The sequence below is a fragment of the Mastigoproctus giganteus genome, chromosome 7 (genome assembly GCF_048544385.1).
Source record: "Mastigoproctus giganteus isolate SK-2022 chromosome 7, ASM4854438v1, whole genome shotgun sequence".
In the NCBI taxonomy this organism is placed as follows: Eukaryota; Metazoa; Arthropoda; class Arachnida; order Uropygi; family Thelyphonidae; genus Mastigoproctus; species Mastigoproctus giganteus.
In genome coordinates, this window is record NC_143581.1 from 62,318,529 (window position 1) to 62,335,026 (window position 16,498).

At 34.0% G+C, this 16,498-nt stretch overlaps 1 protein-coding gene across 3 annotated transcripts in view; it reads right to left on the reverse strand.

Annotated features, from left to right (window-relative positions):
• LOC150082956 (RNA-binding protein 39-like) overlaps positions 1 to 16,498 on the reverse strand; it is a 411,944-nt gene that overhangs the window by 384,903 nt on the left and 10,543 nt on the right. For all 3 annotated transcript variants that reach the window (XM_090376936.1, XM_090376937.1, XM_090376935.1), the window contains exon 2: positions 4,869 to 4,928. In XM_090376936.1, the coding sequence (XP_090233062.1) occupies positions 4,869 to 4,922 (54 nt within the window). In that variant the 5' untranslated portion in view covers positions 4,923 to 4,928. The remainder of the gene's footprint in view (positions 1 to 4,868; positions 4,929 to 16,498) is intronic.

Below are 16,498 nucleotides of genomic sequence, written 5' to 3' on the forward strand. Positions count from 1 at the left end.
CACTGTGATCACTGCCACCTAGTCATTCCTTTATCTGCAGATTCTTAATGCATGAAGAATCACTGCTGATGTTATTGATGACTTTGGAGTTGCTGTATTGGAATAAGCACAGATGGTGCAACAGCAATGATCAGTTCTAAGAAAGGAGCTGTTGCCATGTATTCAAGCTGCTGCACCAGATGCAAAATTAACACATTGTTATATACACAAGGAAGCACTTGCCACCCAGAACATGTATGCAGACCTAAAAAAAAAGGTGCTTGATGAAGGTGTTAAAATTATTAATTTTGTGAAAGTCTTCTTTCTAAATGGTTGGTTTTTTTCCAGCTTTGTGATGAGATGGCCAGTGGCTAAGCACAATTCCTATTTCACACTGAAATGCAATAGCTTTTGTGTGCTCCAAAATTAAGTCCTGAATTGCCTGTTTGAGCTGCAAGAAGAACTTCAAATTTTTTTGATGAAACCGTTAACCTGTATATATGACTGGAAATGGCTATGTAAATTAGCACACACTGCAGATATCTTCACTCATTTAAACAATCTTAATCTATCCTTGCAAGGGAAACTCATATCTATATTCCATGTTCAAGACTAAGTGAGCGCCACAATTTACAAAGTAGCAACTGTGGCATAATTGTCTTAGTTTTCGTGAATTAGATTCCCTTCCATATCTTCATGACTTAATAATAAATTCGGTTAAACTGAAATTGATGGTGACATGTTGCAACTATGAAGCAACATTTGGAAAGTGTGCAGAAAGAGCCTTCTATTTTCCTGAATCAGGCAGCAACTTTGAATGGATAGGGAACCTTTTCACTATCAGTGTTCAGCCACTGCCAAATAATCTCTCAGATTTAGAATAAGAACAGCTTTTGAAGCTGGCTCCAGATGGCTTTCTAAAAACAAAATTTGGGCAAAATAAACTAACATCATTTTGGTGTTAGTTTGGAATATCCAGCTCTATCAGACAAAGCTGTTAACATCTTCTGCCCTTCCCCACTTCATATTTATGCAAAGTAATATTCTCTGCACTGATTGGCATCAAAACAAAACAATACAACCATCTTATTAAAGTGGAACTCCACCTTCATCTGAAGATTAAACACTGTTTTGTACCAAAATAGTAAGTATTAAAAATGCTTTCTTCACAAGTTAACATGTATACTTTAATTTGAGAATGGTACAAATCCACCATACATATCTATGCTGTCCTGTCCTGTCAGAATGTTTGATTTTTATTATTACTTTATTTTTTAATTATATTCCATAAAATCCTGTTCCACATGGCTTCAGATGGCTTTCTAAAAACAAAATTTGAGCAAAATAAACTAACATCATTTTGGTGTTAGTTTGGAATATCCAGTTCTATTAGACAAAGCTGTTAACATCTTCTGCCCTTCCCCACTTCATATTTGTGCAAAGTAATAATCTCTGCACTGATTGGTATCAAAACAAAACAATACAACCGTCAATACAACAAGTTATATATATAACTTTTATTAGATATTAATAAATTAATACCATACATTGTACTGTATTTAATCTAGTCTAGATAAAACAGTATCATTAAAACTAGCCACAAATCATCTTCACCAAACAAGGGGTACACTAGTAAGACTAAACTCTCAAAAGGGGTACATGATTATTGTAAATTTGTGAATCACTGGAGTAGAAGAACTGTGTAACTATATTGCTGATTGTTATTTCTACATGACAAAAAAAATCAGAAGAGCTTTCCAGAAAAAATAAGCACATCATCAAATATCATAACATATCATCTGCAATAAGGCCATGTTCCACAGGAGAAAGACTTGCCAATACCAGATCCACCACAGTCACAGGATAAAGGAAGCAGTGATGAATATAGTGAGGATTCTTGTTTAGAGTTTGCTGAATCATCCACTTCAGCAGCAGTTTGGAAACAGAAAATTATAACATGCCACACTTAATTAAGCAAGGAGAGCTGAATGACTTAGACAATTTAAACTTATCTAAAGAGCAAACAAAAATCCTTTAATCTAGATTATAACAGATGTTACTTGAAGCAAGAACTAAAATTACAGTATGTCAAAAATCACAAAGTATTTCCACAATATTTCATAATGGAAAATGGTATGCATTTTGTAAAGATATTAGCAGTCTTCTGAATGAATTGAACAAAGTCCTAATAAATGGCATATATTTATTGATGCTCCACAGTTAAGTTTAAAAGCAGTTTTGCTACACAATGGAAACACCTTCCCATCAGTTCCTCTACTTCATGTGCCGTTAACTTGAAAGAAACATAAGAAATTATGTCCAAGATCCTAAATGCAATAAAGTACTATGACTTTGCTTGGAACTGTCTGCGATAATCGTAAGGTAACTGCATTACTCACTAGTCTATAGGGAGTTTTTGCAAAATATTGTTGTTTTCTGTGTTTGTAGGATAGTCGTGCAACAGAAAAACATTATATTTGGCAGCAGTAGGAAAAGAGGGAAGAATTTTAAGAAAAAAAGCTCTTCACCTTTGCGTATATAGCTTAAATTAATGAAGAATTCAGTTAAGGCTCTGGATAAAGAAGGAAGTGGATTCTGCTACTAGAAGTGTTTCCAACTTTGACAGATGCAAAATGAAAGAAGGAATTTTAACTGGGCTTCAAATAAACTCTTCAAAGATGATATATTCAAAACAAAGCTACAGGATAGTGAAATAGTAGCTTGGCAGTCATTTAAAGCAGTTGAGCATAGATTTCTTAGCAAAAGGGAAAAAATAAATAAATAAAATAATTATGAATCATTTGTGTCAGTGTTACTGCAATGTCAAAGTTATGGACTGCCAAATGTGTTCAAAAATTCATTTTCTTCATCCCACCTGTTTCCTCCTCCGCTCAAAATTTTGGGGATGTAAGTGATAATCAAGGGAAAATACTTTTATCAGAGCATACGCACAAATGGAAAGGGAATACCAAAGTCTCTCTGAAACTGCTATGATAGGAAATTGCTGCTGGTTTCTTAAGAGGGAAAGCAAAATGGTTTATAAGAAAAACCCTTATCCATTCATTCCTTTTTAAGATAGCATATGTATTATTGCATGCTACTTGAAATTGGTTCAAGCATCATACAATAATACATCGTTCAACAGACACAAGACAGAGACATAATTTTGGTTTTTTTATGGAATCAGCACAATTTGCTTTAGAATCTTCTAAAAAAACATTTTTGGTCAGTGTTATTAAATAAACATGAGGCGCACTCTCTCTCTCTCTCTCTCTCTCTCTCTCTCTCTCTCTCTCTCTCTCTCTCTCTCTCACATTTTGTAAATAAGGACTAGATATGGGGTTAATTAGGTAAATTAATACTCAAAACCTTGAAACAGCTTTTTTTTTCTTTTTTTTTTTTGAGAATGCTACACACAGCCTGTAGAACTTCAGTTAGTTATTTCAATGGTATCCAAGTGATGTAATTGCAGGTATCATAATGTGTTTGCCATCGTGCACAAAACATTTCTTCAGTGCATGGTTGTAAATTATTTCTCCAGCAATAGCACTTCACTACAGCCATCAAGTAGCAGTAATTAATAATGGTATCATATGTGTCTGGGCTTATTTGTTCCTGACTGAATTCTGTGTGCATCCAACCACATGTAAACAAACTGCTAGCTACTAGCATTATCATAAAATGTAAATCCTAATAAACTTCCTCTTTGAAAAGAGAGGGCTTGAAAGATATCTTCCACAACTAAGAAACTCAAAATGTGCTCACTCATGTTTTGAATTCTAATGTATGGTTGCATGTTTGTAGAACACATGCTACAATCAATGTTGAGCATTCAATATTTCCTGCTGATAAGATGTTTATCAGGGTTCTGTTATCCTAGTTTGCTTTCACACTCATATTGAAGAGGAGTGGCCTGAGATTTTACTTAGCTTTAGACACATTATATACAAGCACACTCAATCTATGTGAGTCATCACATGGTTATATAAATCCAAGGACTAAAAGGGGCCTCGAAGTAACCATGAACTTTTCACTTATAAGAGTGAACCATGTGCAAAATTTCTGCTATATAAAGTAGTTTGGCTGGTACAAACAAAATATTACTTGTCTTATGGGTATAGTAACCCACTCTAATATCTGCTATTTGCTTGGTAAGACAACTGTTTCAAAAATTCACTTACACCAACCAAAGTTTGAACCAAAACCATTCAAAAAAGGCCAGAGAGAGAGAGAGAGAGAGACAACCATGACTCTATTCCAATAGCAAAGGGAAGCATGATCTTAAAATAGCACAAATCTCAAAAGCTATTAGCACCAGTAAATAATATGACAAATGATTGAATAAATTTGCTAAATATATTCTCCAAAATAAGAATTACTGTTGAAACAAAATAACAACACAGTTCTAATTTGATGCAGTATAGTATATAATAAACACAACTGTAATTTGTACGTATATCAATCACCATATACATACATATTTAACATAAACTGCTTAAAAATTTATCAACTTCAATGCATCCCAAGTACATGTAATTTGTCTGTGTGTGAATGTACTGTTTGCATTCAGCACTTCTGTTTCCTCACTCTGATACATTAATTCTTACCTATCAGGTTATTTGGATTTCTAATAGACAATTAGTTTGTAGTGATGACTATGTTCATGCTCTGGAAAAAAACATAATAACAATAATAAACGAAATAAATGAATTGCACCAGTCCATTTTTATTAAACTTCATGATCGCCAATACACCAAGTCTAACCTGCAGAATTAAATAAGAATAAAATTTTAGGAAATGGATAAATGACAGATTTCAATCAGTGCTTTATAATAACTTTCCAAAAACAAATTTAAATGTTTTTTTGTCATTTAAATAAATTTACTCACTTCTTTCTTAAATGGAGCTTCTAATAATGCTTCCACATCAAAATCATCTGCCATGATTTCCTTAAAAATAACACAAAAGTAGGGACTGTTGTTATCATTGCCAATCAATTTAATTTATTACAAAATTTTAGTAGCAATATATCAATACTTGCCATACTACATTACACCTCTTTCAATTAAAGATGAACCTTTTAAGGTTGTATTGTGATAACTGATTTTCCCAACCCAGAACAATGGATGTGAATAGATTGATCAATTTTTGCAACATAAGCTTGGAATGTTCTTTTTATTTACAGAGGTAAAGCCTATGCAATACTTTTTGATAAGCTAGCCTAGCTAAATATGTTATGAATAGTGTTGCTTAGCAGATGGAATACCAATGGAAAAGACACTAATATGAGTGATAAATAAAATTTCATCTAATAATTATAAATATTACTTTGTACACGGCAAAAATTCCATTTTTACAAATAAGGCATTATCAATGAACTGTTTAATAATAGTCAATTAATAACATTACATAAATTTTCAAAAATTTTTTCCTGTTTATATGCTTTTCTAGTGTTTATGAATTTGGGTAAGCTGATTACGACCTTCATTTTCAATAGCATCAATGACTTGTCCAAAAATAAAAGAACAATAAAATATTCAATAATACTATATCAGATTTCTTAACAATGTTGTATTGTTCAATCAGTACAGAACAAAGTATTAATCTTTGCTACAAGTAAACAACAAATACGCTAATGTATGTAACAACAAAGCTATAATAACAAGTAAGCTAAAAAAACAAAATCACAAATTAAAAAGTAGAAACCTTCCTCAGATTAATAAAAAAATTTCCTTAAAAATATAAGCCTGACTTGTCATTTTTTATGGTTCAGGATCAAATTTTGCCAGATATAATTAGCCATCAGAGCTTCATCCAGATTCCTCGTACCTCTTTTCCATTGGTTGAATGTCATAGTGGAATCTTTCCCTATGCTCCTAATATTGCTCACATTTAGTCTGAAAAAATTCAGTTGAGAGTGCAAGCAATGGAACTTGAGACATTTTGCATCCTATTTATCTGTAATTTTCAATCAACTTGTCACCTAATTCTTTGAAATTATCATTCTTAATGTTCCCAAGAAAACAGCTCACTCAAAGTGCTGGTAATTGCATTCAGTATCAGTCATTTTGTCTTCCAGTTTTTGTAAAGCCAACATCTGCTTAGCTTTTAGAACAATAAACATACCCCATTTCACTTTTTTCATCACACATTTTGCAAAACTATATTGTATGTGCTGAAGATGTCACTTTGAGGATCCAATGCTTTAAAGAAATTGTTTGACCAGTCCCAGTTTGATACTGAATGATAGAAAAACAACTTGGAACCAAAGGACTATTTACTACACTGTTTACACCAGGCTGCAGCTCAATTCTGGCAGACCATTCTCTTCTCCTGTAGTGCTGATCTATTGAACTGCTATCCTAAAGGCATAGGAAGCAAGGGAACTTAGTGAAACTAACGTACATATATATCGCAGAAGGAACAAAACCTTGAAGCATCCAGAGATATCCCATTTATACTGGTTACTTGCAATCTTCTCTAACGCACTTCAAATTTCATACACAGGAAAAATGTGTATGAATGGTGTATATTTGTACACATTATGGCATATATTCTCGCTGCAATGCAAACACAACTATTAAACTTTTACTCGAGCTGACTATGAAAAGATATCGATTTCTGGATTGTGACCATAACCAATTCCTTCATAAAGGCTAATCACATCGAAACAATAGCATGGGGATTCTGCAGCAGTGTAAAAACATGCAGAAGTAACATGTCTCGATTTGGTTAGACCAAGTCCCACACTAAGGTGAATAACAAGACAAAAGCGATAAAATCAGTTTACTGCCCAATATTATTACAAAGATTCTACAACCAGAAAAAAACACATGAAACAGAACATAGGTTGTTCTCCATCATTGCAAGACCACATGTATTACAAACAGTCTTGCAATAAGAGGAATATAAACGCAAAGCAAATAACAAGGAAGGCACAATATACTGGGGGCCCATGGCTGAAACAGAACCCGAAGTTTAACAAAGATGCCCTCCTCAGTCCCAGCAGGGAAAGCACAAACTTTAATTCCTGCACCTGGATGGCCCTGAACTCTAGCATAAGGCCTGCATACAACCATAGTAGTTGGCACAAAAGACCAGGGGGATGAACAAAGATTTAAAGTGGTATATTTTCACATAAGCTATTCAATATAAGCATCAGAAAAAAAAACAACAACATATAGTGGATATGCAATGAAAAATTAACAAGTTACTAAACTACATTGTTTTTATAATTAAAGTATCCTTACTGAATTGTATGAAGTAGAACAATGCCATTTCTATACTGGGACAGAAATGGCACAGTTTTCTTGAGAGGAAGGAAAAAAGGTGTTAGTGATGGACTATCAATACAAAACATATTCAATGTGTATGTATGCCACTGGTAAACATGGTGTATTTCACACAAATACCGGTGCTTTCAATGGCCAGCAGCAGTAATGTCAGGAGTGATGGCAGCTAGTGGAATGATATGAATCTGAAGGGCAACATCACTTGTCACTGCATGCCATCACTCCCAACATTGCTTTCTACCATTACACAATGCTCTTTAGGTATTCCTACAACAAAAATCACAGGGGGGTAAGGTTAGGTGAACAGCATGGCCATGATGTTGGTTTGGACTGATTGATCATTTTATCATTGATCAGTGAAGTGCTTTAGGAACAAGTCTGTCACAAATTGAGCAATGTGCAGTGGTACTTCATCCTGAATAAACACCATGGATTCCATGCATCTCCACTGTTGGAATGCAGGAATGAAGGTTTCCAATATGTTCTGGGAAGACTGACTGCAAAAAGCGACAAGACCCTCTAGGCCAGGGGTCTGCAACCCGTGGGTCACAAATTGTATGCAGCTCTTTGAACATGTAAGTGCAGATCTTTATAACTTTTAGCTCACATGAAGCACAATTTGAAATGGAGTTAGACGACTTAAAATCAAGGACATGCGGAGTTGCAAGACTAAAATGCCTTAAAATTCAAATTGAGGATTTGGAAACGCAAAAGGCTGCCCTTGATTACTTCACAAATGGACAGTGATAGATGAGTTGAAAAAGCAAGACCAAATTGTGTTCGATGCGTGGAGTAGCGGACAAGTATATAAATTGGAAAATATTTGAGCTTGGACTTATCTCAGTTTTTTGTTCAGCGTATTTCCACAGGCAAATATTTTCGAACGTGGACTACTATGTATAAAAATAAATCAAGAAACCGTCTGATAAATGCGAGCCTCTCAGCATCTTTAAAGATGAAAATTACAGCATACTCGGTCAAGAAAATCAGCAGCAAAAATCACATTAATTCGTACCTAATTGGATTGTTTGTTATGTTTTTTTCAGTATTAATAAATATTTCGAAAAATATATATATTTAATAAAACACCTTCCCACTCTATTCCATCTTAAAAAACTCCCCCTCCCCCAGCTTGAACTAAGGTGTGGCTCTTCGGATTCTCTTTTTTTTTTTTAAATTAGATCAAAAATGGCTCTTCACTCAAAAAAAGTTGCCAACCCCTACTCTAGGCTGAAAAAAGTAAGTGCAATAACACACTTGACTGGGGAGTGTAGTAGAACTGCATGTACCACACAAATGTTTTTTGAGGCCCAAATGCAGCAGTTATGGGTATTCATGCTACAGTTCAGAGTGAAGCAGGCCTTGTCTTCCCCAAAAGGGTGTTCCACTGTCACTGGTTGTCCACCTGAATGCATGCTAGGAATGGGACGGTGAATGTCTGTTATCTATGTCAGTGTTTACCAACCTTTTTTTTTTTTTTTTTCCAGATATGGACCACTTTTATATTTAAGGCAGATGCCACAGACCACAAAAAAATATTAAACTATACATGCAAATATAATTTTTTAAATATAATGATATGTACTCATATTTAAAATATGAGTACATATTAAAATATATGTTGGGTCAAGGGCATCCAATCTTTTTTGCCTAACATACAGATAAAATGCTGAAGGTGGTCTGCATGGGTTGGGTGAGGTAAGCAGGTTACAAGACCATAATATAAGAGAATTTTATCTACATTCATATTTACATTTTTTATACATTTAAAAATTAAATATGAAAATCGACCAATTATTATACAATATTAATATTGTTCCTATTATATGGTTATAATAACATTGGTAACTTCTGAAGAAAATACATAAAACATGAGAAAGCAATACAAAAAAACTGAATATTATTAAAAATGGATATTTTCAAAAGTCAATGTAACTGTATTTTGTGACAGGCTAGTTTTAAACTCAGAGAGGAGTTGTGATACTTAAACTGGTGACATAACCATGGGCTGCACAATATGGAGTGGGCTGCATGTTGCCCACAGGCTGTGTTAGGTTGTTATAGGCATACCTGTATCATCCATCACTATCACCTACAACAAAAAAGCTCTGCTTCACTGAAAAGTCACAAAAACCACTTTCATAAGTCATATGGACCACAGGTTGGGAAACACTGCTCTACATCACCCATTTTAAGAAGAATGCATTATGGATAATATCAAAGCACCTTTCATAATACATTCTTTTGTGAAAGCAGACATGCCCAACTACCATACAATAGAACTGGCACCAATGTTGTACTAAGCCTTCCTTGGCAGACGTGATTTACTCCACAAGCTTTATTAACAGCTTTCTGCCCTCACCCACATGTACTATGCCAAAACTCCATTTCCAAAAATTTCTTTTTATTATCCATTCCCAAAGCACCATTGCTAAACTGCTACTATTTAAATTAAACAACTTTATTAGGAGCAGTCAAACTTATAAAGATATAAGCACGTTGCTTACTACTTGTGTTGTCTTCTATGTTCTTTAGACTAATCTACACAAACTGCAATGTGCAAAACAGAGACAGTATCGTTTCTGCCTTTGGTTGGAGATATGTAATTTTTTTCTGCTATTTTCTTCTCTATGTTGTGGACTATAGATACACTACACCACACCTTAATCTGACCATTAGATAGGACAACTTTATAAATTAATGTATCTCTGAATAGAGATACATTAATTTATAAAGACCTCATATAATATAAAATTACTAAATACATTTATATGACTATATTGAGAGCAGTCTGAGTTTACAAAAAAAAAAAAAAAAAAAAAAGCCTGGGAAAACAAAAATAAAGAACTTAAAAAAAGATAACATTATAACAAAATTTATCTGCATTTGTACAGTAGATTTTTAAAACAATGTACTGTACAGTACTTTCACTCAGAAAAGTACTTTTCTGAGTAACATGATTCAACCTGCAGTACATGTAAAACTAACGTGTGTCAGGCTGTGTTACACCAAGGCTGCAATAGATTTGCAAACCTTAAAGCTTGTGAGGTAACCTACAAGTCTTAGCAATGGTATCTTGGAAGTATATATTCTGTTATAACCCAGGACACTCTGAGTCACTATGCTGCCTAATATTTTTGATGTTCAACCCCGGGGGCTCACATCTGGTGAGTATGGGTTTGGCAAACCCAGGGTCCTGAGCTGGGTATCATCATTCTTCTCTTTCTTGGTGATTCCTTTGTACTTCTCTCTCCCTCTCGCTCTCTCTCTCCTTTCTTTCTCAGGGGGTAACTACGGAATTTTTTTTTTTTTTTTTTTGGCTGGTGCAGCATAAGCCTCAGGCTTCCTTGTACCATACGGCTAATAATAATAATAATAACATTAAATTACAGTTCAAACACAGCAGCAAAGCCAAATTCTCTGTTTAACAATCATGGTGGTCTGTCTCTTGTAAAGGATCTATATAGCTTTTGACAAAGATGCAACACAGCGTATTCTTATCAAAGACACTGAACTATCAAGCAGCATTCTGTTACAGCATGAGTCTTGTTTCTTGAAGGAGCTATCATGCTTGATAAATAATAGCTCTACGACTAATCAGATTCGGATTTTGTTATGGTTCAGATGCATGAAAACTGTTTTGTTTAATAAATGCTAATAATTATTTCTGCCAAGTGCTTTTTTTTTTTTTTTTTGATACATAAAATGTATATTATTAATTTCTTGAAATTTGTAAAAGTGATAATGGAGAAACTGCACGAAGTATTTTCAAAAATTTAATATTATCCAAAAACAAGTGCACTGTGAACCATGAAAAAGAAAAAACTTCTGCTGTTCCATATTTCTTGTTCCACACTATATAATTCTCGATTACTTCAAACTTCAAAACATATTTATCATTAAAAAGGTACAAAAATAAAAATAAATTAATTAATACAAATCTAAATAACATTGACTGAAAACATACATTAATATAATTTAAGATACACTATCTGAAAGTGCTAAAAAATAAAATCTTAAAATTTAAAACAATTCAGACTCTGGCACTTTTGGCATATAATATGTTGTTGCATTATTCAGATGCAATGCCATACACTATTCAGAAGCAATGCCATACATCAATAAACTGCAACACTTGCATAAGGGCAATGTGTGTGTGAGTGAGTGAGTGAGCGAGTGAGTGAGTGAGTGAGTGGGGGGGTGTACTGCAGAAATTCATGAATTACCAGAAAGAGGAGTGGGAAAAGAGACCAGGAGGGACATCCATCCAACATCACAGATTCAAAGTTGGGATATAGTCATATACCATCAATTCCGTTCTAGTGCTGTGTACATGAATGAATTCTAACCAAACACAGATCCTGAAATCTTGTGCATGTACTACAATAATTTGGACATCATTGGGAAAAGAACCAAGGTCATGTCCACCCTACCAATAGTGCAAAGTTATGTTGACTGAGCAAAATCAGTATTCTCAAACTATTATTTAAACTTCTACTGATCATTCTGAAAGTCATCATCAAAAATGAAATCATCATATAAGTTGAAAGATAAGCACATAGAAGAATAAGAAGTTTATAAAAAAGTTTGTTTATTCTATGAAGCAATCATAGAGGAAGCTGAGTGAAACCACTGCAAAGTAGAATATACAAACTTTTTATAAAATTTTCTTTACCATATAATTCTCTGCAGCAGGCATGTGGGTATATAAACTGTACCAAAATAATCAATGACAATTAAAAAAATAACAATAATGATAAATTATTTAAAATTAAAATACTGTATCTATCAAAATGACAAAATGTAAATATCAGTATTCTTTAAGTACAGGCAATCTCGGCTTATGTCAATCTGCATTTATGCCACTAGCAAACCATCACCAATGTTATCACTTATAGCAGTCTAAACTCCCATTTATGACACTGTGAGCTTGCACTATTTTTGATTTCTTGAAAGTAGCTGTAATATTTTGAATGGTTGAGAAGTTTGACTTGTTTTCACTGAGCAAGTTTAGGTTAAAAAACTCCAAATATGAAATGTAATTTTATTCTTTTTTTTCTATGTACTGTAGAAGTTTAAAAATGAAATAATGGTGTAAAATGGGGACATTTAAATAAAAAAAAATAAAAAAAAGCAAGTGATGTTAGCTGTTTTTGAAAAACCATATAGCAAATTTTTTTGTTTCTATTGTATAGGTAGACTTTGCTTAATGACAAGATCAGGTACCTCAAAAATGGGCTGTTAAGTGAATGGCAATTTCCCATACTAAAATGATAGATGTCCTCCTTGAAAAAATAGTAAATTTTAAATACAAACAATTGTCAGGGTATAATACAGTAAGAGAAAGAAGCAGATGCTTATTTTGCATAAATGACTGCTTAACTATATATAACAGCATAATAAAAGAACTTTGAATGAATATTGGTGCATCAGTGGTTTATTTAACAGGGAACCATCCCTATTTAGGCCTATAACCACAGAAAAAAGGAAATTGTAGAATAAAAAAAATTAACCTTTTTTTTTTAATCTTAGTTGGCGATAGGCAATGAAACTTCTGCCACAAGTGAATAAGGCTGTTTAAAATGTGTCAATTGACAACTATGTACTCTGATTTTCTCTTTGTACAATAAGCCAGTAACATTTGAATGTTGTTTATATTCCTGTTAATTTTACTTCTTTGCATTCCTTCATCTTTCCCACACAGACAGCCACCAATGCAATTCCTAAATGGGTAAAACCATTTAAAAATTTCTTCAAGTTTGCCATGCACTCTTTGGTCTTAAAGTTCAAGTCCTTCAGTAATCAAATCTTTACCATGTGATTAAAGTAAATCAACCACATCAGCCTCCTCAACATTATCCAAGACAGTTTCTTTTTTTTTTCTTTTTCTTGTAGGCTTTACTATGTTGCTTTGTACATCAAGTGCTGGCTCTCCCACTCTAAGGTAATTTTGAATACAATCAGGCCATACTTTTCTCCACCCTCTATTCACATTTGATGTTCTTTCATCCATGCTGCTTCTCTTCACAAACATTTTGGATCCATTTATTTATTTTATTTTATTTTTTAAATTGGTTCAAAACAGGAACCAATTTAAACAACGAAGACAATAACGAATCAAGAAAATAAAACAGTAAATTCAGTATATATATTATAATCTGCTTAATAAATGAGGTTTCAATTTGACAATTTGGTGTTGTGGAAGTTGGTAGTTTGAATAAATTTAAGGAAAAATTAGATTATGTATAAGTTAAGTGCGATAGCATCATTAATACATAGCCAAATCTGAATTAACAGAATATTTGCAAGGCGGCATCGTTTTAAGTTATATCTCATATTGTGAATACCTTCACAAGTTGCCATGATATTGCACTACTTTGAATAAGTAACGCTTCACCTGAGGAGAAGACTAATGTTACTTATTCTCACCACCCAGACAGCACTGTTTCAGGGCTATTTGGCCCTTCTTCGGTGGGAGGGTAGTTATCCAAGTGATGCAATGATAGCAAAACAGTTATGAAGTATAATATGAGAGATGCCTGATGGTATATGATGTGTTTAGACTATAAAGTGTTTAGGGCTAAAGCCTCAATCTATAAAAAAGTCTAGACTATGTATAAGTTAAGTGCGATAGAATCATTAATACATAGCCAAATCTGAATTAACAGAATACTTGCAAGGCGGCATCATTTTAAGTCATATCTCATTATGTGAATACCTTCACAACAAGTTGCCATGATATTGCACTACTTCGAATAAGTAACGCTTCACCTGCAGAGAAGACTAATGTTACTTATTCTCAGATGGATACCACCACCCAGATGGCACAGTTTCAGGGCTATCTGGCCCTTCTTCGGTGGGAGGGTAGTTACCCAAGTGATGCAATGATAGCAAAACAGTTATGAAGTATAACTCCACAATATGAGAGATGCATGATGGTGTATGCTGTGTTTAGACTATAAAGCATTTAGGGCTAAAGCCTCAAACTAAAAAATTAGATAGAGAGGATGGACAAATGAGGTGGTGTGTGTGTGTGTGTGTGTGTGTGTGTGTGTGTGTGTGTGTGTGTGTGTGTGTGTGTGTGTGTGTGTGGCTGATACTGTATAAGCTTGCTTCTTCCTTGCATCATTTGCCACTACTATTAATAATAAAATAAATGTTGCAACAAAGATTTATTGGTGCTACTATAGCGTGTGGTCTACTGCCACTATAGCATGCAGTCTGCCGGACACTATAGGATGCTATAAATATGATAAAAACACAAAATTATGTGCAAAATGATTTTTAATAAAGACTAAATATTAAATATCCTTTATGAATGATACACAAACAGGTTAAACAGTCATTTAAATTAATGACATGCTTCTTATATTTTTTAACAATATACACTTCAGATATCATTTAAAAATGCTAAAATAAATCATATGCACCTTTTCTTGGCACCTTCCAGCAAAAGTGATCAAGATGAGATTGAAAAAGCTTACTGTTAACGGCTCTTTTTCTTTAGAATACGTGTTTTGGAATCCAGCCACGACTGTTCATTCAATCGCTTGCATGTTTGCTCCTGTCACTGGATCCACATAATTTTATCAATGGTTCTTAGTAAAATGACAGTAGCCCATGGGATTTAGACTGCTATATGCAGACCATTCATCGAAATGAATTACTGAACCAAGTTCACAATCCCGTTTAATGATGGGGATCAAGGTGGCCCTTTTATGCCTTTGCACATAAAAATACCGACAATCAGAGCCTTGCTTGAGACCAAAAATCCAAGGCCCATCAATTCTTGGCCCATAGTTCCTGTTTTCTATAACTGCATTACTATCTTCGGAGAGAGGAGTTTGGTCGCCATTAACATTCTCCCAACCAGCAAATCTTGCTTCACCAATTTGAATGGTGTTAAGCTCTGTGCTAACCATCTTACCTCGTGCATTAGTATCATCCTCCTGAAGTTCCAGAAGAGTAGTCTAAAAAATTTTACCCTCAACAATGCTGTTGAAAGATTTCTACAGAGGTGTCTTAGAGACAGAAGACATTGTGGTTCCTTTTCTACATGAACACCATCTTCTGGACGTACCCCAAGATGTACGGCCTTGTCATTGATGTGGTAGCATCATGCAAGGAAAAAGAAAACATGACAGAAGTGCAGAATATAGGCATATACTTTGTTGTTTGTGTAAAGGGTGCCATAACTTCATGTTCTGGCTAGAAAGGCAATGCATTCTTCCACTATATGGACATGAACAACAAATTACACTGCAGTCTGGGTTTGCGCAAAATTTTAGAACTTTTGTTCTTTTTCATACTGGAAATACCAATGGATACAGCAGTTACTCTAAGAGGAAAGTCTTACAATCTGACTGGTATAACATGTGCAGAGAAGTGTGTGGAGTCACTGGTTCTCACAAGACACAATGTAAGATGGTTGGCACAGAGCTTAGCCCCAATTCAAATTGAAGAAGATTTTTAGCATCCTATAGTGTCGGTAGTCTGCATTCTGTAGTGTATTCTCACACTATAGCATCTGGTAGAACGTATAGCATGTGATATACTGCACGCTATAGTAGCACCAATTTATTTTTACTCAGTATAAAGCAGTGGTTTTCAACTGGGGTGCAGCACCTTAAAATGCTGCAACAACATTCCAGGGGTGCCACATAATTTGGGTTTAAGTTACTTAAACTTATTTATTATTTTTTAAATTTATATGTTCATTTCATTATAAAAAGGTGTACAGTATCTTTTTAATTTTGTGGTGATCTATAATTGATGTTTTCTTAGTACCTCTATATAAAGAATAAAATTATTATATACTGTATATATATATATATATATATATAAAATCGGATCTAACAGGCAGAAAATTGAGTAGGGGTGCCGCAAAATAAAATAAATTACTTAGGGGTGCCGTTATTAAAAAAAAGGTTGAAAACCACTGGTATAAAGTAATACTATTTGGTGGTGTGTTTTTTAATATTTCTGGAATTATATTTAAGGTGCCCTTATAATGAATGAAATGTAGTTAAGTGAATCATTATTAAACAAGATATTTGTGCCTATAGGAACCTAACTTGCATAATGCACTGATACATACACAGTACTATGAAACAACAGGGATTACCTTTATTTTAGATATAGGAAGCTTCTTTTCCAACCAACTCTCCTGGTCCAACGCGATTAATAATTCTTTGGGAAGGCGATATCAATTTTACAAAACATGTGGG